Here is a 22,263-nt window from a genome sequence, read left to right as displayed (position 1 = left end):
TGCATTTTTTAAAATTTCTTCTTTGATTTCCTGGTGGAGACGTTCATTGTGTAGTACATGTTGTTTAACCTCCATGTATTTGAGGCCTTTCCAGTTTTTTGGGGGTTTTTTTGTTTTGTTTTGTTTTGTTTGGTGATTGACTTCAAGTTTCATAGTGTTCTGGTCAGAAAATATGCATGGTATGATCCCAATTGTTTTGTCCTTCTTGAGTCCTGATTTGTGACCTTATAGGTGACTTATTCTGAAGAATGTCTCATGTGCACTTGAAAAGGAATGCTTGGGCAGCCCGGATGGCTCAGTGGTTTAGTGCTGCCTTCAGCCCAGGGCGTGATCCTGGAGACCCGGGATTGAGTCCTACATCAGGCTCCCTGCAATGGAGCCTGCTTCTCTCTCTGCCTGCTTCTCCCTCTGCCTGTGTCTCTGCCTCTCTCTCTGTTTCTCAAATAAATAAATAAAAATCTTAAAAAAAAAAAAAGAAAGAAAAGGAATGCTTCTTTAGGATCCAGTGTTCTGAGTATGTCTTTTAAGTCCATTTGGTCCAGTGTATCATTCAAAGCCACTGTTTCCTTGTTGATTTTCTGCTTTGATGATCTGTCCATTGATGTATTAAGGTCCCCTGCTATTATCATATTATTATCAATGAGATCCTTTATGTTTGTTATTAATTGTTTTATATATTTGGGTGCTCCCATATAAGGGGCATAAATATTTACAATTGTTAGATCTTCTTGTTGGATTTTCCTCTTTATTATGACATAGTGCCTGCCCCCTTCATATCTTGTTACAGTCTTTGGTTTAAAGTGTAGTTTGTGCAATATAAGTATTCCTACTCTGGCTTTCTTTTGACATCCATTTGATGACAAATGTTTCTCCATCCCCTCACTTTCAATATGCAGTTGTCTTTAAGTCTAAAAGGAGTTTCTTGTACCCAGTATGTGTGTGTGTGTGTGTGTGTGTGTGTGTGTGTGTGTGTGTATCTCCATTCTGATATCCTGTACCTTTTGATTGGAGCCTTTAGTAATTCGAAGTAATTATTGATAGATATTCATTTAGAGTATTTTCTGACTTGTCTCTTTCTGGGGATTTTCTCTGTTCCTTTCTTGTCTCTGTCACTTTTGGTCTTCCCTTTCCACTCAGAGTCTCTTTTAATATTGCTTCCAATAGGGTTGGTGTAGTAGTCACAAACTTCTTTAGTTTTTACTTATTCAAGAAACTCTTTAGCTCTCCTTTAATTCTGAATGAGAGCCTTGCTGGATAGAGTATTCTTAGCTGCAGACTTTTCCCATTCAACACACTGAATATATCATGCTACTCCCTTCTGGCCTGCCAAGTTTCTATGGAGAAATCTCAACAAGCCTTACAGGTCTTTCCTGTAAGTTATGGACTTCTTTCATCTTCCTGCTTTTAAGATTTTTTTCTTTATCACTGTATTTTACAGATTTAATTACAATATATCTTGGTACTAGCCTGTTTTTGCTGATTTTGATGGGAGTTCTCTGTGCCTCTGGAATCTGTTTCCTTCACTAGATTATGGAAGTTTTCAACTATTATTTCCTCAAATCAATTTTCTGCCCCCTTTTTTCTCTCCTCTTCTGGGACTTCTATAATATGAATGTTATCACATTTGATCGAGACACCAAGTTCCCTAAGCCTATTCTCTTGATCCATAATTCTTCTTTCTCTCTTTTGTTCAGCTTTATTATTTTCCATTATTTTGTCTTCTAGGTCAATAATTCATTCCTCACCTTCTTCCAGCTTTGTGGTCATTACATCCAGTGTGTTTCAAATCTCAGTTGTTGCATTTTTCATTTCAGGCTGATAGTTTCTTAACTCTTTTATCTGTGTGCCAAGGGCCTCCCTGAAGGTTTCCATTCTTTTCTCAAGCCCAGCAAGTATCCTTATGATCATCCCTTTAAATTCTCCATCAGGCATGTTACTTATATCTGTTTCTCTTAGATCTCTGGCTGTGACCTTATCTTGTTTTTTCATGTGGGATGAATTCCTCCATCTTGGCATTATGCCTAAGTCTCTGCCTTCTTTTATGTATTAGAAAAGCCAGTTATGGCTCTGTCTCTGAAAGTAATGGTCTTATGAAGCCTTGTAGTGTCTAGGGCCTGGTGCTTCAGAGAGTGTTTCAGGTGGGTGCTGTGTGCTCTCTGCTGCTGTGTTTTGGCAGCTTTATCCTTCAGGTCAGCTGTCTGCATAGGCTCTCCTTGCCTGCAGTAGGCAGTATTTGATACTTGGCCAGAAGCGGAAAGTTTTAACTAGATGTGCTCTGGTCTGTTTGTGAAGTAAGACCTGATACTACTTCCACTAGAACTGAGCCCCTGCAGAATTCTCTAGTTGGGAGATATGGTGTGGGCAGGGGTTTCTTTTGGTTTTCCAGTGAAGGGGCTCACCATGCTGGCAGTGAGGTGCACTTGCCCAGGAAGGGCAGGACTGCCAGAGTGCAGGAGTGTGGGGTGTGATAATATGCCTTGTATTAAACAGCCAATTTAGGCACAGTGCTGCCTCCTGAAGGTGGCTCCACGTTTGTTGAGGGGTGGGAGGGGGAAAGGGCATCAGTCAACTCTTGTGCCCAGAGAGGAATCTCAGTACCTATTGCCTCCCAGGGAAGCATTCCAAAAACAGAAAATAATCTCCTTCTGTGTGTCCTAGGCATTTTTTATTTTGATTTCCACACTGTCTGCCCCTGGGTTGTTTGCCCACCTTCTCCTCAGGAGTAGCACATTGCCCTCTGGGCTCTAACTCAGCCAAGCTACTGACTTCTGAAACTCCAGGCTTTAGGGATGTTGTGTGGGCAGGGGCCTGTGCTGGTCTCCTGGGGGTGAGTTCTGCACCAGAGCACAGGCGGCTGGGACTTGGAGAACCAGGCGAGGCAGCCAGGGTTAGCCCAGCTGCCCTCTGCAAGTGGGAGGTGAGGGGTGAGGGAGGGAAATGATGCCAAGTGACTCCTTTGTTCCCAGAAAGGAGCCTCTGTGAACACTACCTCACAGGGATGTGCTCCAAAAAGAGTCAACAGTCTCCCCGCTGTGTGCCCCAGGTGCTCCTGAGATTGCTGTTTCCATGCTGTCTGCCCCCGGGTTGTTTGCCAGCTTCCCTCCAGGAGAGGGGCAGCAGGCTCAGGGCTCTATCCCAGCCAAGCCCAATGACCTTTAAAACTCCAGTATTCAAGCTCTGCTTGTTGCAAGGACTCCTGAAAATTAACCCCTCTTATTTTCCCAACCAATGGCTTTGGGGAAATGTTTTCCTTGTTCATTCCCCTGTGTGTACCCCCCACCATGCACATGCATCTCTCTGCAACCGCAGCTCCCTCTTCCCTGCAGCCCCAGTGGTCCATTTCAGCCCCAAACCAAGTCTCTGTGCTGCCTGCCTTCCTTGAGGTGTCTTCTTCTCTCCCTCTAGTTGTGGAATTTGTTCTGTCCATCCTCAGGCTGATTTGATAGTTATCCAGCTGTTTTCAGGGGATGAGACAACCCTAGGGTCCAACTTCTGTGCTGCCATTTAGCACAAGCCCTTGTACATCTCTGTTTCTGCCTAGGATCATTCGCCTTCTAAAAGGAAAGAGCTTCTTTTCTGGATTTCTTTTAGTGCAGGCCTCCTCGTGATGAACCCCACAGTTTTTGTTTATCTGTCATTATATCCCTTTGACTTCTGAAAAATACTTTCACAGTTATATGAAATTCTAGATTAGCTGTTATTTTCTATGGCATTTAGGAATGTTATTTCTCTGTCTTCTGAAAAGTCATGTTAGAATTTCTGTCATTCCTCTGAAAATAATGTGGAATTTTTCCTCTGGTGCTTTTAAGACTTTTCCCTTTGTCTTTTGTTTTCAGCAGTTGAATTATGATGTTTTTATGAGTGATTTATCCTGAGGCTAGCTGATAAACTATTACTATCTCCTTGTTACTTTGCCCAGTTCTCTGGGATTCCAGTCATTCTACTGTCCCTTATATCCCTTGTTCTCCCTTCTATATTTATTATTCTTTTTTCTGTCTCTTCCTTCAATCTGGATGTACTCTATGAATGCATCTTGCTGCCCCTTTTCCTGCTATATTTGCTATGCTGCTAAGCCCAGGCATTGAGTTCTTAATTTCAGCTCTTCTGTTTTTCAATAATAAAGTCACTATTTGATTCATTTCCGTTGGTTCTGATTTTCTGACAAAGGTTGCACTTTATCTGTTTTCTTTAGTCTTTTCTTGGGTGAAGGGGATTAAGGAGGGTGCTTGATGTAGTGAGCACTGGGTGTCGTATGCAACTGATGAATCACTAAACTTTACCTCTGAAACTAATAATACATTATATGTTAATTAATTAAATTTAAATTAGAAAAAGAAAGTCTTTGCTTAATGACTTCAGCGTCAGGATCCTATTTCCATTTTTGGTTCTTGGCTTTAGGTCAGTTACTTCTGTCTTTTACTGTACATGGCAATTTTCTATCCATCATCGTATGTTGGCTGGGAAATGTAGAAACTTTGTCAGTGGCATCTTCCCCTGGAGCATTTGCCCTTTCCTCAGCTCAGGGGTGGAGGTGCTGATGGTGGTGGCCCAAAGAGAGGATGAGCTGAATGAGGTACAGTGCAGTCTTGGTAAGTCAAAATCTCCCTTTGGCTCACCATGTTCCTGGGGACCCCTCTCCAGGGCTTACATAGAGAGCCAAGGGTTTTCACCAGGGACGCTTCTCTGACCCTCTCCCTGCCAGGCCTCCTCACTACCAAGAGACAGATTTGGGTTCTACTTTTCAGATGTTTCCATGATTAGATTTTTAGCCTTTTGTCCTAAAAGCTTAGGATTTGCCAAAGGTCTAAGGAGAAATCAGCTGGGTATTGAGGTCTCCAGTCCTGTCACTGTGGCCCCACATGGCCAGCAGCAGCTCTGCTGGTTCTCTGCCCCTAAGGAAAAGGTCTGAAGGTTATCAGTTCCCCCAACTAGTGCCTCCTGTCTAGAATGTGTAGCTCTTGTTGTTTCCAATGTTCTGCAGTGCCTTACACATTTTGTTTCAAAATCAGCTTACTGAGTTAGCAGCAGAAGCATTTATCTGCTACAATTAATCTATTCTAGAAGGAAGAGGAAGCCTCTAATTGCCTTTTAGCAAATACTCCACATGCAATGATCCTAGAGACCAGAAATACTTATCTAATAACCAGCACTGAAACAGGAAACAAAATACTTTTATTGGATCATTGTTGAGCTTAGAATTGGCCGTCTAGCACCTGAAATAAATATTGCCCATAAATTAAAGTTGGAATATTATTTTATGTAATGGTTCATTTGGATCAAGCTCTTTCTTTCCCTGTGGTACCATATTTGGAAGCATTAACATAGGATTTATGCTGCTGTAAATAGGAAATTATTTAAATAATGTACAGTTCTTAATTTCAGCTCTTCTGTTTAAATTATAAACAGAAGAAAATAGGAAATTATTTAAATAATGTACAGTGCTTCATGGAAAAAGAAATATGTCAGTTATTATAATTACTTCAGAAAGAAGTTATATTTAAATATTTTTCATTGAAGTAATCATAATTTAGCTACTAGAGAAACAGAACTTTATCACGTGGAAATTTTTATAAGTTAGGCAAATCTGAAATACTTAAAGATGCGAATATCTCCTCTGCTTATTCAAAATTTATGACTTCATTTTTTTCAATTATTTTCAAATTACAAAGTTAATATAATTAGTCCATAATACAACATTCTAAACCACTTCTGGAAGTACAGATTTAAGTGAGATAATATCTTCCAAATTACAAAATTTTGACAAATCAATTTGATATTCTGTAATACAGTAAGGTTTTTTTTTCTAATAGTCATATTTTACTTGAGTAAGAATTTTACTACAAAAATATCATTTGAGTGCCAAGTGAAAACACCATTTTTTTCAGAGCTATTTATAGTAGAACAAAGTTTTTTCAGTACAACTTCTTTTTTTTAATTATATTTAAATTCAATTAATTGACATATAATGTATTTTGGTTTTCAGAGGTAGAGGTCACTGATTCATCAGTCTTATATAATACCCGGCTCATTACATCACGTGCCTTCTTTAATGCCCATCACCCAGTTAGCTTGTCCTCCCACCCACTCCGGCAACCCTCAGTTTGTTTCCTATGATTTAAGAATCTCTTATGGTTTGTCTCCCTTTCTGATTTTGTCTTATTTTATTTTTCTTGCTTCCCCTATGATCCTCTGTTTCATTTCTTAAATTTTCCATTTGAGTGAGATCATCTGATAATTGTCTTTCTCTGATTGACTTATTTCACTTTGTATAATACCTTCTAGTTCCATCCACATCTTTGCAAATGACAGGATTTTTGCATTTTTAAAATTTAAATTAAATTTATATATAATGTATTATTAGTTTCAGATATAGAGTTCAGTGATTCATCAGTTTTATATAACACCCAGTTCTCATTACATCACGTGCCCTCCTTAATGTCCATCACTCAGTTACACCATCCCTCCACCCCCAACCCTCCAGCAACCCTCAGTTTATTTCCTATGATTAAGAGTCTCTTATGATTTGTCTTCCTCTCTGATTTTGTCTTGTTCTATTTTTTCCTCTCTTCCCCTATGATCTTCTGTTTTGTTTCTTAAATTCCACATATGAATGAGATCATAGGTACAACTTCTTATGGCTTTCACACTTACATAATTTTCTTTTTTTGAAGGAGTTCTTGAATGCAAACTGCTAAAATGAAATATTATAGGACATCGTATATAAAAGGTGACTGCTTCATTCTGATATCAGTCCAAAACCAGAGCCTGATACATGAGAGGCTTTAATAAAACTCTACATTCAAGATATCTAACAGACAATATCAGCTTTAATTAAAACTTTTCCAGTGTTAACTATTTACATATATCATGGAATCTTCAATGTTAGACACCTTGTCAATGAACACTAATTCCATTTATTCCCGTTTATTAGGAAGTCCTTCCTTTTGTTTTTGTCAAAAATCACAGCCTTTGTCTAAGCTACCTATTTTTTTAAAATCTATTTAATTCAATATTGTTTTTTCTATTTAATTCCATTTTATGAAAAAAACAAACACAAAGGAACATGTTGCTATGTAGGGTAGACGGGGAGGACCTAAGAAGATTTATATCATTAATGTTGATTATTTCTTTAAAAATATTGCTCTTAGTACTTCCTCTTACTGAAGCTAAGTATTCTTCAAATTCAAAATTTAATCTGTATCTTATTGTTTTTTTTTAACTGAGGTATAATTAGCATATAGTGCTGTAAGAGTCTGTGTTTTTGTCTCTTTGTTTTGTCTTTTACATCCACATATGACTGCAAGCATATGGTGTTTGTCTCTCTCTGACTTATTTCACTTAGCATTATACCCTTTAACTTCATACATGTTATTGGAAATTACAAGATTTCATTTTTTAATGGCTGAGTAATATTCCAGTGTGTGTGTGTGTGTGTGTATGTGTGTGTGTGTGTGTAGTGTGTGTGTGTATCACATTTTCCTTATCAATTCATCTATCAATAGACACTTGGGCTCCGTCCATACCTTGGCTATTGTAAATAATCCTTCAATAAACATAGGTCTGCATATATCTTTTCAAATTAGTGTTTTCATTTTCTTTGGGTAAATACTCAGTAGTGGAATTATGGGATCATATGATCATTCTACTTTCTAATGTTTTAAGTAACCTCCATCCTGTTTTCCTCAGTGGCTGCACCAACTTGCATTCCACCAACAGTACATGAGAATTCTGTTAGCTCCACTTCCTCTCCATTGCTTCTTGATCTTTTTGAGCATTTGAAAATATTGTACTCTCCATTACTCCTTTAGATAACTGTTGGGACTGACTCTCATGCAATTATTGTAACTTCTTAAAATTGCTTTTCCTGGATGTTGAAGATATGGTTTACATTTGTCTCACATCTCTTTCACAAATGAAATATTGGTAGATTTAAGCTCCTTTTTCTTGCTACAGAATGTTATTGCATAGGTAATTTGTTTCTTTCTGCACAAATAAGTGGTTCACAAAGGAAGGCATTTTACTTCTGTGCTGGTCCAAGTGTCTTTCTCAGTCATCTACTCTGATCATATTTTGATTCATAAGATTTGGGCATTTCTGCTTTGCAGACATTGTAACATATGGATAGCTAAAAATTTGCTATGAAGTTCAGATATTCATGGTGCTGGCAATCTGTGCAATGTCCAGACAGCAATGGGAATAATCACCTTATTCTTAAAGAATATTTTTCTGGGTTCCAGAATTCTACATAACAGTTATATTTTAACACAGTAAAGCTGTCATTCCTTTGTTTTCTGTGGTTTCTGTTGATACTGAATAGTCCTCTGTCAAATTGTTGCTCCTATGAAGATAATCTGGCTCTTAATTTCATTGGTTGAAGATGTGATTTTTCTATTCTTTTTCAAAGTTTTACAGTGATGTCTGTGTGCTGTGTTCTTTTTGGATTCATAGAGTTTCTTGAATCTATCGCTAGATGTTTTTTATAACTTTTGGAACTTTTTGGAAAATTTTTCACTTTTGGAGAATTTTTGGCTTTAACACCACGGTCTCTCTCCTCTCCTTTTGGATTTCAATTTATACATATTTTAGACCACCCCCTAGTATCCCATATGTTTCTTCTCTTTTATATTTTATACCTTTTTTCTCTGCGTGCTTCATTCTGAAATTTTTCCTGACCTATATTCCAGTTCCCTAAATATGCCCATGTGTTTTGTATAATCTACTTTAAAATCCATCTATTGAGTACACTATTTCAAAATTGTAGTTTTTTAGATCCAGAATTTCCGTTTGTTTCATTTTTATAGGCTTCATTCTTTGTTGATATTTTCAATCTTGTCTTTTATTTCCTTGAACGTTTTCAGTATATGTTCAATAAAGCTTGTGTCTGGTAACACCCATATCTAGAAGCCATATGAGTTAACTTATAAAGCCCACTTTTTTATTGGTATTTTGTACGTTGCCTAGTGTGCCTGGACCATTTTCACTGAGAACTAGACATTGTAAATGAAAACTTGTAGAAATAATTTGAGACTTAGAATGATGTTCTTTCCCTCCTAAGAGGATTTACATTTCCTTCTGGGTGATATTCTAGCAATCCAGAATAAGCTCAATTGAACTTCAAGACTTGAAATGATTTGAAGGGCAAGAGCAGGTATATTCTCAACAGCAGATCTTTTCTGCTGTTCAGAGTTCCAACTTGAATCATGAAGGATTTAACAAATTCCTCCTCTTCGGCAAGTTCTAAATCCTTAATTTGATCCCCTTAGCCCTACAAGTCTGAAAGAAGTTCTTTTCACTTTTTTCAGTTTCTCAGCTGCATTTTTTAGAATCAACACAACCGCCAGCACCAACTAGGGAAACAGCAATCCCAAATCCTAGGCCCATCTATAGTTTTCTTTTTCTGAATCTTGTCGTCCTCGGTATTCCCATCGTCTTACCAGGTCTCTGATGACTTCAGGCTAGGATTTCCAATTTTAGAGGGAAAATATCCCAAGACTACCTTCCTAAATTTAAATTTGAAGTAAACAATGAATATCTTTTCTAGTATAAGTCTATTCCATGTAATAATTGGAACATACTTATACTAAAAATGTATCCTCTGTTTATCTGAAACTCAAATTTAATTGAGTATCCTGTATTTTATCTGGCACTCTTACTTCTGGAAGACTTATGTCCATATTTTTCCAGCCTTACTAGATGTTTTCTGCATTACCTAGTACTTTGTTACTGGAAGTGTAAGTTTGCTATTGCCTACAAGATTGTCAACAATCTTGAGTTATTACAAGTTTTTAAAAGACAAATCAAAATGGAAAGTTAATATGTTTACTAAAATCCCAGATTCCATGAACTAACCATTGTGTGACCTTGTATAATTAGCTTCACATGTTGGCCTCATTGCTTTTAGATGTAAAAAAAAAAAAAAAAAGAATGATAGATGACATTTGTTGAGGCCTTATTATATGCCAAGCATTGTACTAAGCACTTAAAAAATATTAATAATAATTCCTACACTTTGTAGGTATTTTGTGAGAATCAAAATTACAAAATAACCTGACTATGATCTGATACATGTTAAATGCTAATTAACTGTTAAGACCAGTTTGTTATAACTTTTATTTTTCTATTTTTACTCTTTTTACTTTTATTCTGTTCTAATAAACACATTTAACATGAGATACACCCTCTTACCAGATATTACGAGCACAATATAGTATTGATAACTATAGGAATAATTTAATACAACAACTTAGAACTTACTTATCTTGCGTAACTGACAGTTTACACCATTGATTTTTCAATTCCCTATTTCCCTCTCCCTGACAGCCTCTGGAAACCATAATTCTACTCTCTGCTTCAATGATTTGACTATTTTAGATACCACGTAGAAGTGGAATCAGACAGTATTTGTCCTGTGACTGACTTATTTCACCTAGCATAATGTCCTCAAGTTTCATCCATGTTGTTGCATATTTTAGGTTTCCTTCTTTTTGAAGACCTTCTTTTTGAAGATATACATGTATATATATGGTATATATGTTACATATATATATATTGTTATATAGACCATATTTTCTTTATCTATTCATCCATTGATGGACCTTTAGGTTGTTTCCACATCCTGGCTATTGTGAATAGTGGTCCAGTGAACATGGAAGTGCAAAAATCTCTTCAAGATCCTGATTTTGGTTCTTTTGGATAAATACCCAGTAGGATTGCCAGATCCTATGGTAGTTCTATTTTTTTAAGTTTTAGTTTAATTTTCTTTTCTTAAGTTTTAATTTTAATTCCAGTTAGTTAGCATACAATGTTATATTAGTTATGGGTATACAATCTAGTGATTCAACAATTCCATACATCATCCTGTGATCATCAGACAAGTGCACACCTTAATCCCCATCACCTATTTAACACATTCTTCCACCCACTTCCCCCTCAGTACGCATCAGTTTGTTCTCTTTAACTAAAAGTCTATTTCTTGAGCTCTCTCTGACTCTTTCCCCTTCTCTTTTTTTCTTACATTCCACATATGAGTGAGATCATATGGTATTTGTCTTTCTCTGATTGACTTCTTTCACTTAGCATAATACCCTCAAGTTCCATCAACATTGTTGCAATTGACAAGATTTCATTCTTTTTATGGCTGAATAAATTTCCATTATACACACACACCACATCTTCTTTATCCATTCATTAACTGATGGACACCTCAGCTTCTTCCATAATTTGGCTATCAGAAATAACACTGCTCTAGACATAAGAGTGCATGTATCTCTTTGAATTAGTGTTTTTGGGTTTTTTTAAGATTTTATTTATTTATTCATGAGAGACACAGAGAGAGAGGCAGAGACACAGGCAGAGGGAGAAGCAGGCTCATGCAGGGAGCCTGACGTGGGACTCCATCCTGGGTCTCCAGGATCACACCCTGGGCTGAAGGCGGTGCTAAACCGCTGAACCACCAGGGCTGCCCAGTGTTTTTGTATTTTTTCAGTAAATACTCAGTAGGGAAATTTCGGGATTGCAGGGTGTTTCTATTTTTAACTTTTTGAGGAATCTCCATACTGTTTTCTACAGTGGCTATACCCCTTTGAATCCCTACAAATAGTGCATGAGGGCTCCTTTTTCTCCACATCCTTGCTAACACCTGTCGTTTCTTATGTTGTTGATTTTAGCCATTCTGACCAGTGTGAAATGATAGCTCATTGTAGTTTTAATTTGCATTTCCCTGATGGTAAGTGATGATGAACATCTTTTCATGTCTGTTGGCCATCTGGATATCTTCTTTAGAGAATGTCTGTTCATGTCTTCTGCCCAGTTTTTAATTGGATTCTTTGTATTTTGGGTGTCGAGTTTTATTAGTTCTTTATATATTTTGGATACTAATCTTTTATAAGATGTGTCATTGGCAAATATCTTCTCCTATTCTGTAGGTTGCTTTTTACTTTTTGTTGATTGTTTCCTTCAATGTGCAGAAGCTTTTTATTTTGATGAAGTCTCAATAGTTTATATTTGGTTTTATTTGCCTCATCTCAGGAGACATATCTGCAAAAAAGTTGCTATGTCTGATGTCATGGAAGTTACTGTCTGTGTTCTCTTCTGGGCCTTGTTTGTTTGTTTCAGGTATAACATTTATGTCTTTAATCCATTTTGAATTTATTTTTGTGTGTGGTGTAAGAAAGTGAGCCAATTTCTTTCATTGTATATTGCTGTCCAGTTTTCCCAATACAATTTGTTGAAGAGACTGTCCTTTTCCATTGAATATTCTTTCCTACTTTGTTGAAAGTTAATTGACCATATGGTTGAAGATTAATTTCTGGGTTTCCTATTCTGTTCCATTGAACTCTGTGTCTATTTTTGTGCCAGTACCATATTGTTTTGATGACTACAACGTTGCAATATAACTTGAAGTCTGGAATTGTGCTTCTTCCAACTTTGCTTTTCTTTTTTCAAGATTGCTTTAGCTATTTGGGTTTTCTTGTGTGTGTGGTTTCATACAAATTTTAGAATCTTTTGCTCTAGTTCTGTGACAAATGCTACTGGTATTTTGACATGGATTGCATTAAATGTGTGGATTGCTTTGGGTAGTATATACATTTTAACAATATTCTTCCAATTCATGAGCAGAGAATGTCTTTCCATGTTTTGTGCACCCTGAGTTTCTCTCATCAGTGTTTTTTTAATTTAAATTTTGTCAGTTTACATATAGTGCAATATTGGTTTCTGGAGCAGAATTCAGGGATTCATCACTTTACATACAATACCCAGTGCTTATCGCAAGTGCCCTCTTTAATACCCATGTAGCCCATCCCTCACCCACCTCCCTCTATTAAATCAGTTCATTCTCTATTGTTAAGAGTCACTTATGGTTTGTTTCCTCTCTCTTTTTTTCTTCTTTTCCCCCTTCCCATATGTTCATCTATTTTCTGTCTTAAATTCCTCATGAGTGAGATCAAGCCATATGTGTCTTTCTCCTACTGACCTATTTCACTTAGCATAATACTCTAGCTCCATCCATTTTGTTGCAAATGGCAAGATTTCATGCTTTTTGATGGCTGAGTAACATCACATTGTATATATATATATATATATATATATATATATATATATACTATATTTTCTTTATCCATTCATCAGGCAATGGACATTTGGGCTCTTTCCATAGTTTAGCTATTGTTGATAATGCTGCTATAAACATCGGAGTGCATGTACCCCTTTGAATCTGTATTTTTGCATCCTTTGGGTAAATACCTAGTAGTGCAATTGCTGGATCATAGAGTAGTTCTGTTTTCAACTTTCTGAGGAACCTTAATACTGTCCCCCAGAGTGGCTGCACCAGTTTGTATTCCCACCAACAGTGTAAGAGGATTCCCCTTTCTCCACATCCTCAATTTTAGCCATTGTGACAGGTATGAATTGGTATTTCATCTTGGTTTTGTTTTGTATTTCCCTGATAATGAGTGATGTTGAGCATCTTTTCATGAGTCTGTTAGCCATGTCTATATCTTCCTTGGAAAAATGTTCTATTCATGTCTTCTGCCCATTTCTTAATTGGATGGTTTATTTTGGGGGTGTTGCATTTGATAAGTTCTTTATAGATTTTGGATACTAACCCTTTATCAGATACTAACCCAAGTATCTTCTCCCATTTGGTATGTTGCCTTTTAGTTTTGTTGTTTCCTTCACTGTGAAGAAACTTTTTATCTTGGCGTGAAGTCCTGATAGTTCATTTTTGTTTTTGTTTCCCTTTCCTCTGATGATGTGTCTAGTAAGATATTGCTACTGCCGAGGTCAAAAAAGTTGCTTGTGTCCTCCTCTAGGATTTTGATAGATTTCTGTCTCACATTTAGGTCTTTCATCCATTGTGAATTTATTTTTGTATATGGTGTAAGAAAGTGGTCCAGTTTTATTCTTCTGCATATTGCTGTCCAGTTTTCTCAACATATTTGTTGAAGAGACTGTCTGTCTTCCACTGGGTATTCTTTCCTACTTTGTCAAAGATTAAATCCACTCCTGGATTTTCTATTGTTTCACTGATCTGTGTGTCTGATTTTGTGCCAGTACCATACTGTCTTGATGACTAGAGTTTTATAATATAGCTCAAAGTCCAGAATCATAATGTCTCTGGTTTTGCTTTTCTTTTTTTCAGGATTGCTTTGGCTGCTTGGGGTCTTTTGTAGTTCCATGCCAATTTTGGGATTGTTCATTCTAGCTCTGTGAAAAATGTTGGTGGTATTTTGAAAAAGATTGCATCAAATATGTAGATTGTTTTGGGTAATATAGACATTTTAACAATGTTTGTTCTTCTGATCCATGAGCATGGAATGCTTTTCCATTTCTTTGTGTCCTCTTCAAATTCTTTCACAAGTATTCTATAGTTTTCAGAGTACAGATATTTTACTTCTTTAGTTAGATTTATTTCTAGGTATTTTATGTGTTTTGGTGCAATTGTAAATGGGATCAATTCCTTGATTTCTCTTTCTGGTGTTTCATTATTGGTGTATAGAAATGCAACAGATTTCTGTACATTGATTTTATATCCTACAACTTTGCTGAATTCATGTATTAGGTTTAGTAATGGAGGGGTGACGTCTTCCAGGTTTTTTACATAGAGTATTGTGTCATTTGTAAAGAGTGGAAGTTTGACTTCTCCCTGTCAATATGGTTGCCTTATTTCTTTTTGTTGTCTGATTGTTGAGGCTAAGACTTCCAGTACTGTGTTAAATGTGTGGGAAATATCAGAAAGGGAGACAGAACATAAAGACTTCTAACTCTGGGAAATGAACTAGGGGTGGTGGAGGGGGAGGAGGGCAGGGGGTGGGGGTGATGGGTGACGGGCACTGAGGGGGACACTTGACGGGATGAGCACTGGGTGTTATTCTGTATGTTGGTAAATTGAACACCAATAAAAATTAATTTAAAAAAATTAAATAGTAATGGTGAGAGTGGACATCCCTGTCTTGTTCCTGACTATAGAGGAAAAGCTCTCAGTTTTTCCACTTTGAAGGTGATATTAGCCTTGAATCTTTCATATATGGACTTTATGCTGATGAAGTATGTTCTATCTATCCCTACTTTGAAGATTTTTATCAGGAATGCATGCTCTATTTTGTCAAATGCTTTTTCTGAGAGGATCATATGGTTCTTACCTACCCTGATCATTCTTACTTAAAGGCACTGGAATAATTTTATTTGAAAGGGAAGCTAGTAGTGCCTGTTCAGAATGCCCATTATCTAAAATTTCCTTCCACCCAACTGTGCTTGAGGTGAGATCACTGGCCCTCCTTGCTAATGTCACTGTCACCTACAGACAGAGTTACTTGAATTACACAGGCTCAGTGAGGTTGCCCAGTTATATAGGCTCACTGCTTTATTCAGTGTTCCTCCATGATCCCTAACCTATAAGACATTTGCCTTCCAGGCTGAAGCAATAGTGGATCTGGATGTGTATACCTAACTATGTGCAGACAACTGTCGGGTGCCTTGGGGAATGCAGAACTAGGTTGTAAGATTGTCCACCAAGACCTTAAAGGCAATCAACAATAATGCAAAATCATCACAGGGAAAGAATAACTCAAGAAGGGAAATGGAAAGTGTTGACATATCTGAATTAAAAACATATCCACTAAAAGGTGGGCACTCAGGTTTCATCCAGGCAGTGGGAAATCATGACAAGTATGGTTCAATGGATAAGAAAGAGTAAATACAAATGGCTAATTAAAATTTGATGAAAAAATGTTTAATCTCACTATTAATCAAATACATGAAATAAAAGTCAAATATTATTTTAAGCTTATATTTAGTTGATAATGCTTAATATTAACAAGGGTTCCATTAAATGGTCAGAGCTACATTTTCTGATGAAAGTGTAAAGTGCATTTTGGAAAGCAGATGGGCCACAAAAAGGGAGAATCCTTAAAATATTCACATCTTCTAAAGAATAATATTGCAATACTCATATCTTCTATGTCAAGAAGCCTTTCTACATATAATAAAGTCTAAAGATAACAGAAACCCCAAAGTAACAATAGAAAACAACAAAAGTGTTATCTGCAAGGGAGGCTCCAAAACATAGTATTTTAGTTGGACATTACCATCCAAAATAAAATTGAGATTTTGTCATTAAGGAGGAAAGGCAGAATGGATATTGGGTGGGTAACCATCATGTTTTGCTCCATTATCCTAGGGAGCAAACTTGAACTCCACATAATTTTCAAAAAGTCATTCATTTTTAGGGAACAGCCCAAATTTTCAAAATTACAGGAATACTTAAAATTACAAATCAATTCAATGCAAAGAATGTTGTCAACAAAGGTTTGATAGTTGAACCTCTTTGTTTAATGCTAATTTTTAAAATGCAGTTTTATTACATTATTATTTTACTGTATTACATATAGTATTAAAGCTTATAATCTTATATGTGGATAAAAACAGTCACAGAAAATTTTTTTATACTTTTCTCATTGTCCATATTTTCTGTAAAGAGCATATCTAAAATACACACTAAGAAAATTGTGGACATTATTTTTTGAAACATTATCAATGATGACAAATTCCCAGATTTGAGAAACAGGATATCAGAGTGGAGATTTCTCATGTTGTTGCAAACAAAATTAATACAACGGGCTAACACATAGCCTGGCAAATTTTTCAAATTTAAAGGAAAAATCCTACAAACAGTAAATTGGGAAAAGCAGGTCACCTTCAAATGAACTAGACTCAGGTTGGCCACAGATTTTGTCTTTAGTCATCATGCTCATCTTGCACTATTTGCACTTTAAGAACTTTTATTTACTTGTCCAATACCTTGTGAGGTAGGTACTATCGTTAGTTCTATTTATTTTACAAGGAACATGAGTTGAGGGAAGTTAAGGGACTTGCTTGTGTCTCACAGATTGTCAATAACGCAGTTGAAATGCAAACTCAGGCAGCGTGGGCCCCCAAGACCATATCTTTTCTATTTATGTAGACAGGATTTTGAAGAAAAGCAGACTATGATGCAAAGAGTTTATCGTTGATGTGTATCTTGGTTTAGAAAATATAAAATATGCCTCCCATCCATGTATTTCAGTAACTTCTCAAAGTCCTCCTCCAAATTGCCAAGACACTAACCACTAATCACAATTAAATAACCAAAAATTACAGAACTGGTGGACTGGTGGTAGGCATCAAACCACCTAGAATCTTAGAAGTAAGGGTTTAAAACAAATAACCTCTAATGGGATAGGATGGATGCTGAGAAGTTGGAATAATGGATGTCACTTGGGTACAAAGACCAATTTTTGATGACAGATATTTAGAAAGATGTCAGATCTGTCCATGGAGCCACAAGTTGAATAAGCATCATCAGATGTGGCCTGCCTGCCTCATAGGAGGAACTACATGGCAGTTCCTGGGGTGTCCCTCTGGAGATGGTTATATCTTCGTGGGTTCTACTCTGCTTCTCAGTACCGTGCAATTTTTGTTTTTCAGCTGAAACTAAGATCTGCTTCAAATACTACCATGGTGTGAGTGGAGCCCTCCGAGCCACCACCCCCAGTGTCACAGTCAAAAACTCTGCAGCTCCTGTAAGTCCCATTTCTTCCTCTTTGGTCAGAGCTAACCCTGGTGTTTCTTTGCTTTCCCATGTGTGTGTGTGTGTGTGTGTGGGTGGTAGTACACATATGGGGATATAGTGGTAGCTTATGATAAGTAGATAGAAATGCATCTCAAAATAGTGAAAAGGAATGGGATCCAAAGGCAAACTTATTAAAATTGCATCACTTTTTGTTTGAGAAATGTTAGACTTCAATAGTGAGATGTTCGTAATAGATTCATGCTTAATAGCAGTGAATAACAAATGTTCCTTTAGAACATATTTTTTAAAATTCCTTGGTCTTAAGTATTTATATTTTCATACGTTTTAATTTCTTTTTAGGCTTATAAATAAGTTTATGGAATAGAAATTTATAAACTCAGACTGATTTTGGTTATAGAATAATGAAATAGTAGACCTAGAAAAGACTACAATCGCTGGTCCTTTTTTCCTTTATATGAATGAGGAAACTGCCTGCAGTGCCTAAGTGTACCTGAGCTCACAGTTGCAGACCAAGGATTTAAGACACATCTTTTGTTTGTTCCTCTCTGGTTTTGCTCAGTACTCCAAGAATAGATGCTGTCTTTTCCTAAATTACAGGCTAGTTTGCATCTTTGTGGTGTTTCTTACCTCCATTTTCAATACATCTGATTAGCTGAAATCTGCTATCAAGTGGCATTCCACTTCCTTTTCACATAAATTAAAGATTTCTCAGTGGGGGAAGCTGACCAAAAACCAGTAAGGACTTTGTCAGGGTGATGTAAGTAAAAAAGATTTAGTTTCTTCCGTGTAAAAAAAAGAAAGAGCCTGGATGGCTCAGTCAGCCAAGCATTGGATTCTTGATTTTTGCTCAGGTCTTGATCTCAGGATTGTGAGTTCAAACCCCACGTTGGGCTCCAGCAGGAAAATTTGAAATGAAATATGAATGATTTGGAAAGAACTTTGCCAAAAAAAAAAAAGAAAAAGAAAGAAAGAAAGAAAGAAAGAAAGAAAGAAAGAAAGAAAGAAAGAACTTTGCCTCTAAAGACTTGGGTTTGCTGTTTCATAAGTCAGTTCTTCAAGGTGTAAAAGATGAATGACTGGAGTCCTTGGTGGTATAAGCAAGATAAGCAGGCCATGGGCTGGGCTGTCTCCATCCATAGAGCTGGTGCAGAACTGGATTCTGGCCAGAGAGGAGGTCCAGGGCTTCCTGTCCGATGACATATAGCAGGAGGCAAGGCCAGGGAGAGAGAGGGACCGTCTGCATTTCTGACTGCTTGTACCATTTTATCCTGCAGTAGTCAGACAGACTGGAGAGTGATGTCTGTCATTTTACTGGGTAAGACAGAAACATAAGTGTGGTGATTTAGAGAAGTATTCCCAGAGTGCCAAACTCTGCTCTCTGGGCCCATCACATGTGGGGAATTCTCAAAAGAGGGTACCTGGAAAAGCCAAAGAGGCCCTGACATAAGTAGCCAATTGTCAAGGCAAGGAGCGTGAGCTAAATCCAAGGTGGCAAAGCTGGAGCTGGGGCTGAACCAGGCACAAGGTAGACAAAGCAGAGAGACCCTGAACACACAGGAGAGAAGAAAGGAGGATGGAAGTGGAGGCAGCTGACTCAGGAAAAACCTTACAGACGCAGGCACAGCATGTCATGCAATGAGGCAGCTTCTCTCCAGACACACTGATTTCTCAGCCAGGATGGGCTTGCCCACTGATGGACAAGCCTTTTTGACTCAAGACTGGAATGGGGGAGGAGAGTTCTTCACCTGTTTCTGCCTGGAGTGGTACTGTGGGTGAGCTTGGGCAGCCCTGAAATCTTTAGGATTCCTTTTTTAGAGAGGACTCTCTGGAGCATTTGGCTTTTCTGAACTCAGCCTCGTGGGGACTCCAGATATAATCTGCTTCTCAGACCAATGCAAAATGCAATACATATCATCACAGAGGTATGCAGTGTAAGCCTAAGAGATGCCAACCACCTGGAACAAGGTGCCAACTACCTGGAAAGCTGCCTGGATTGCACAGTAGACAAGCTTTACGAAGTGGGATAAACTGTCAACAAACAGGCTTTCCAGGAGCTGCCAACAAGAAGCAAGGGCTGTCTGAGAAGAGGAAACAGCATGGGAAGTGCTTCAAGCTACTGTCTGACAGGAAAGGTCAGGAGATTGCATTGAATCTGAGTCAGCCCCAACCTCATCGTTGTTATCCCACCTGTGCCAGCATTGCTTATGCTTAAATCTCTGATAGCTTGACGTACTTTTGCAATGCTGTCATCCTCATGATCATCCCCTTAATGACTTTCTCCTATAAATCAGTAGACACTTGGGTTGACCTTTTATGTATGTTCCACAGACAACTGTTGTTTCTGTTCCTAATCCCCACACATGTGAGCACCAGATCATAAGGCCAAATGATGCCAGGGACGGAGAGGAGTCCTCGCACTGCCATGTTGGAGTCATCCGCAGAGGGAGTATGCATTTTCCTGCAGAAGTGCAGTTGGGTTTTATAATAGCTAAGCTAGTGGCTATTACAGCCTGGTGCACTCTTTGGAGAGTTTCACTTGCCTTATTTTAGTTGATTCACAGCACATCTGTGAGACAGGCAGGAAGTGCCATTTTGGTTACATAACCATTTGGCTATCTGGTGATGGAGCTGAAAAAAATCTCAGTTTAGTTACTGATATAATCTAGCAGCCTTCTGGGTGAAATAAGTGTTTGCAGTCTGGTCTAAGGACTTATGCACACTGTTTCTAAGGGGAAATGCTATTCAAGTTTTCCAAAATCAATTTGCCAATAAACTTTGAAGTATCCATTTTATCCACTTTTCAGTGGAGGATTTCTGGTACTGCACTAATCTCTTATGGAAAGATGGCTGCCAGTGGCCATTATGTCAAGTCCCAAGGGTCAATGAGTTATTCTGTGGCAATATGCTAAACGTATAATTCTTTGAAAAGGAGGAAAAGATGTCAAATGCCCCTTTAGTATATAATCAGCCCTTCAGTGTTTTGAGCACAATATGTTTTCATTATTTTTCTCATTTCCTCATTCCCCCTTATCCTGTTTTTTTCCTACTAACAATCGTTGAGGACCTAGTGATAAAAAGAGGTTGTCACCTATCCTTACCTTTCAGAGGGTCTCATTTTTTTATTATTCTTAATTGTATATACTAATTGTATGTCAGAAACTATGATGAGTAAGGGGTGTAGAACTCAATGAAATACAAGTCCTGGCCTTGAGAACTCATGGTTATTCTATTATGAGTTATAAATACTACTGGAATATAAAGGAAGGGAGAAGAAATGTGTGGGAGATATCAGAAAGGGAGACAGAACATAAAGACTTCTAACTCTGGGAAATGAACTAGGGGTGGTGGAAGGGGAGGAGGGCGGGGGGTGGGGGTGAATGGATGACAGGCACGGAGGGGGACACTGACGGGATGAGCACTGGGTGTTATTCTGTATGTTGGTAAATTGAACACCAATAAAAATTAATTTATAAAAAAAATACTACTTGAAATGTCTGGTGCTCGCGTGTGAAAACCCATTGGGCTGGTGTGTAGAGAAAGCAGTGAGGAGGTGCCTGCAGTGGCTGAGAAGGCTTTCAGAGGAGGGAGCGTGTGGGCAGCATGAATGGGATTTGAGAGGCCTGGGATTGAGGTAAGGCACCTGCAGGACAGCAAGTGCAGAGGTGTGGGGTTATAAAGTGCCGCAGGCCTGACAAGAAAGGAGACCTAAATTGTGTTAGGTCTGAAGAACATATGACATATATCACCCTGCACTTTGTTTTTCATATTGTTTGTATCTTATTGGGAGCATCTACCATATGTTTTATATTTTACTTATATTTTCTATAGAAAATCATGTTCAAAATAAGCTCTTTCAGCATTTTTGCCACCTTTCTCTTGTGCATCAGTCTCTCTTCTAAGCCTCATGATATTTTTTCCATCTCCTTATTTATACATCAAAGGACAGAAATCTCTCCATACCTACAATTCGCCAAAAGATGGGGCAGGTAAATTGTTTTAGCTCAGCACTGTGAATTTTCCAGCTTTTCCTTCAGGTATATACATATATACCTGATTATATATATATAATTTTCTAGCTTTTTCAATGAGATATTGGAAGTGAACAAAATCCATTTCTACTCCTTCTTCCACCACTTTGATCCAGTGTCTCTGCAAGCAAGTTTTTAATAATTGAACAGCAGAAAGATCAAAGTTCTCTGCCAAAATGTGAAATATCTTTCCATAAGTTCATGTTCACAGATTCATTTGCTTTGTCAACCCTTTAGCAGAGATACAGTTCACATTCTCCTATTTGAAAAAAAAATCAAGTGAGTAGGACATTTTTCTGAGAATGTAGGTTAAGTTAGTACTCTAAAATAAGATCAGATTGATGGGGCACCTGTGTGGGTGGCTAGTCAGTTAAGTGGCTGTCTCTTGGTTTCAGCTGAGGTCATAATCTAAGGGTCCTGAGATTGAGCCCCTCATCTGGCTCCAGGCTCTGGAAGCTGGATACATGGAGTCTGCTTGTCCCTCTCCCTCCCTCTTTCCCCTTCTGCTCCTCTCTCTGCTTCAGCTCTCTCTCACTAAAATAAATAAATGAAATCTTTATAAATAAAATAAAAAATAAAATAGATGAGATTGAGATTTTTCCTCCACAAACAGTCTGGGTCTCCTGCAATGGACAAATAGGTGAATAAATAGCCCCCAAACTCTTA

The 22,263-nt window shown here is 37.7% G+C and overlaps 1 protein-coding gene across 1 annotated transcript in view; it reads left to right on the top strand.

The window, feature by feature from the left end:
• HECW1 (HECT, C2 and WW domain containing E3 ubiquitin protein ligase 1) overlaps positions 1 to 22,263 on the top strand; it is a 434,806-nt gene that overhangs the window by 222,488 nt on the left and 190,055 nt on the right. Inside the window, exon 5 of the mRNA XM_055301338.1 lies at positions 17,464 to 17,558. Coding sequence (XP_055157313.1) covers positions 17,464 to 17,558 — 95 coding nt within the window. The remainder of the gene's footprint in view (positions 1 to 17,463; positions 17,559 to 22,263) is intronic.

The sequence above is a fragment of the Nyctereutes procyonoides genome, unplaced genomic scaffold (genome assembly GCF_905146905.1).
Source record: "Nyctereutes procyonoides isolate TBG_1078 unplaced genomic scaffold, NYPRO_anot_genome, whole genome shotgun sequence".
In the NCBI taxonomy this organism is placed as follows: Eukaryota; Metazoa; Chordata; class Mammalia; order Carnivora; family Canidae; genus Nyctereutes; species Nyctereutes procyonoides.
The sequence above is the reverse complement of the archived record's forward strand: the minus strand, read 5'-3'. Positions and strand labels throughout refer to the sequence as shown.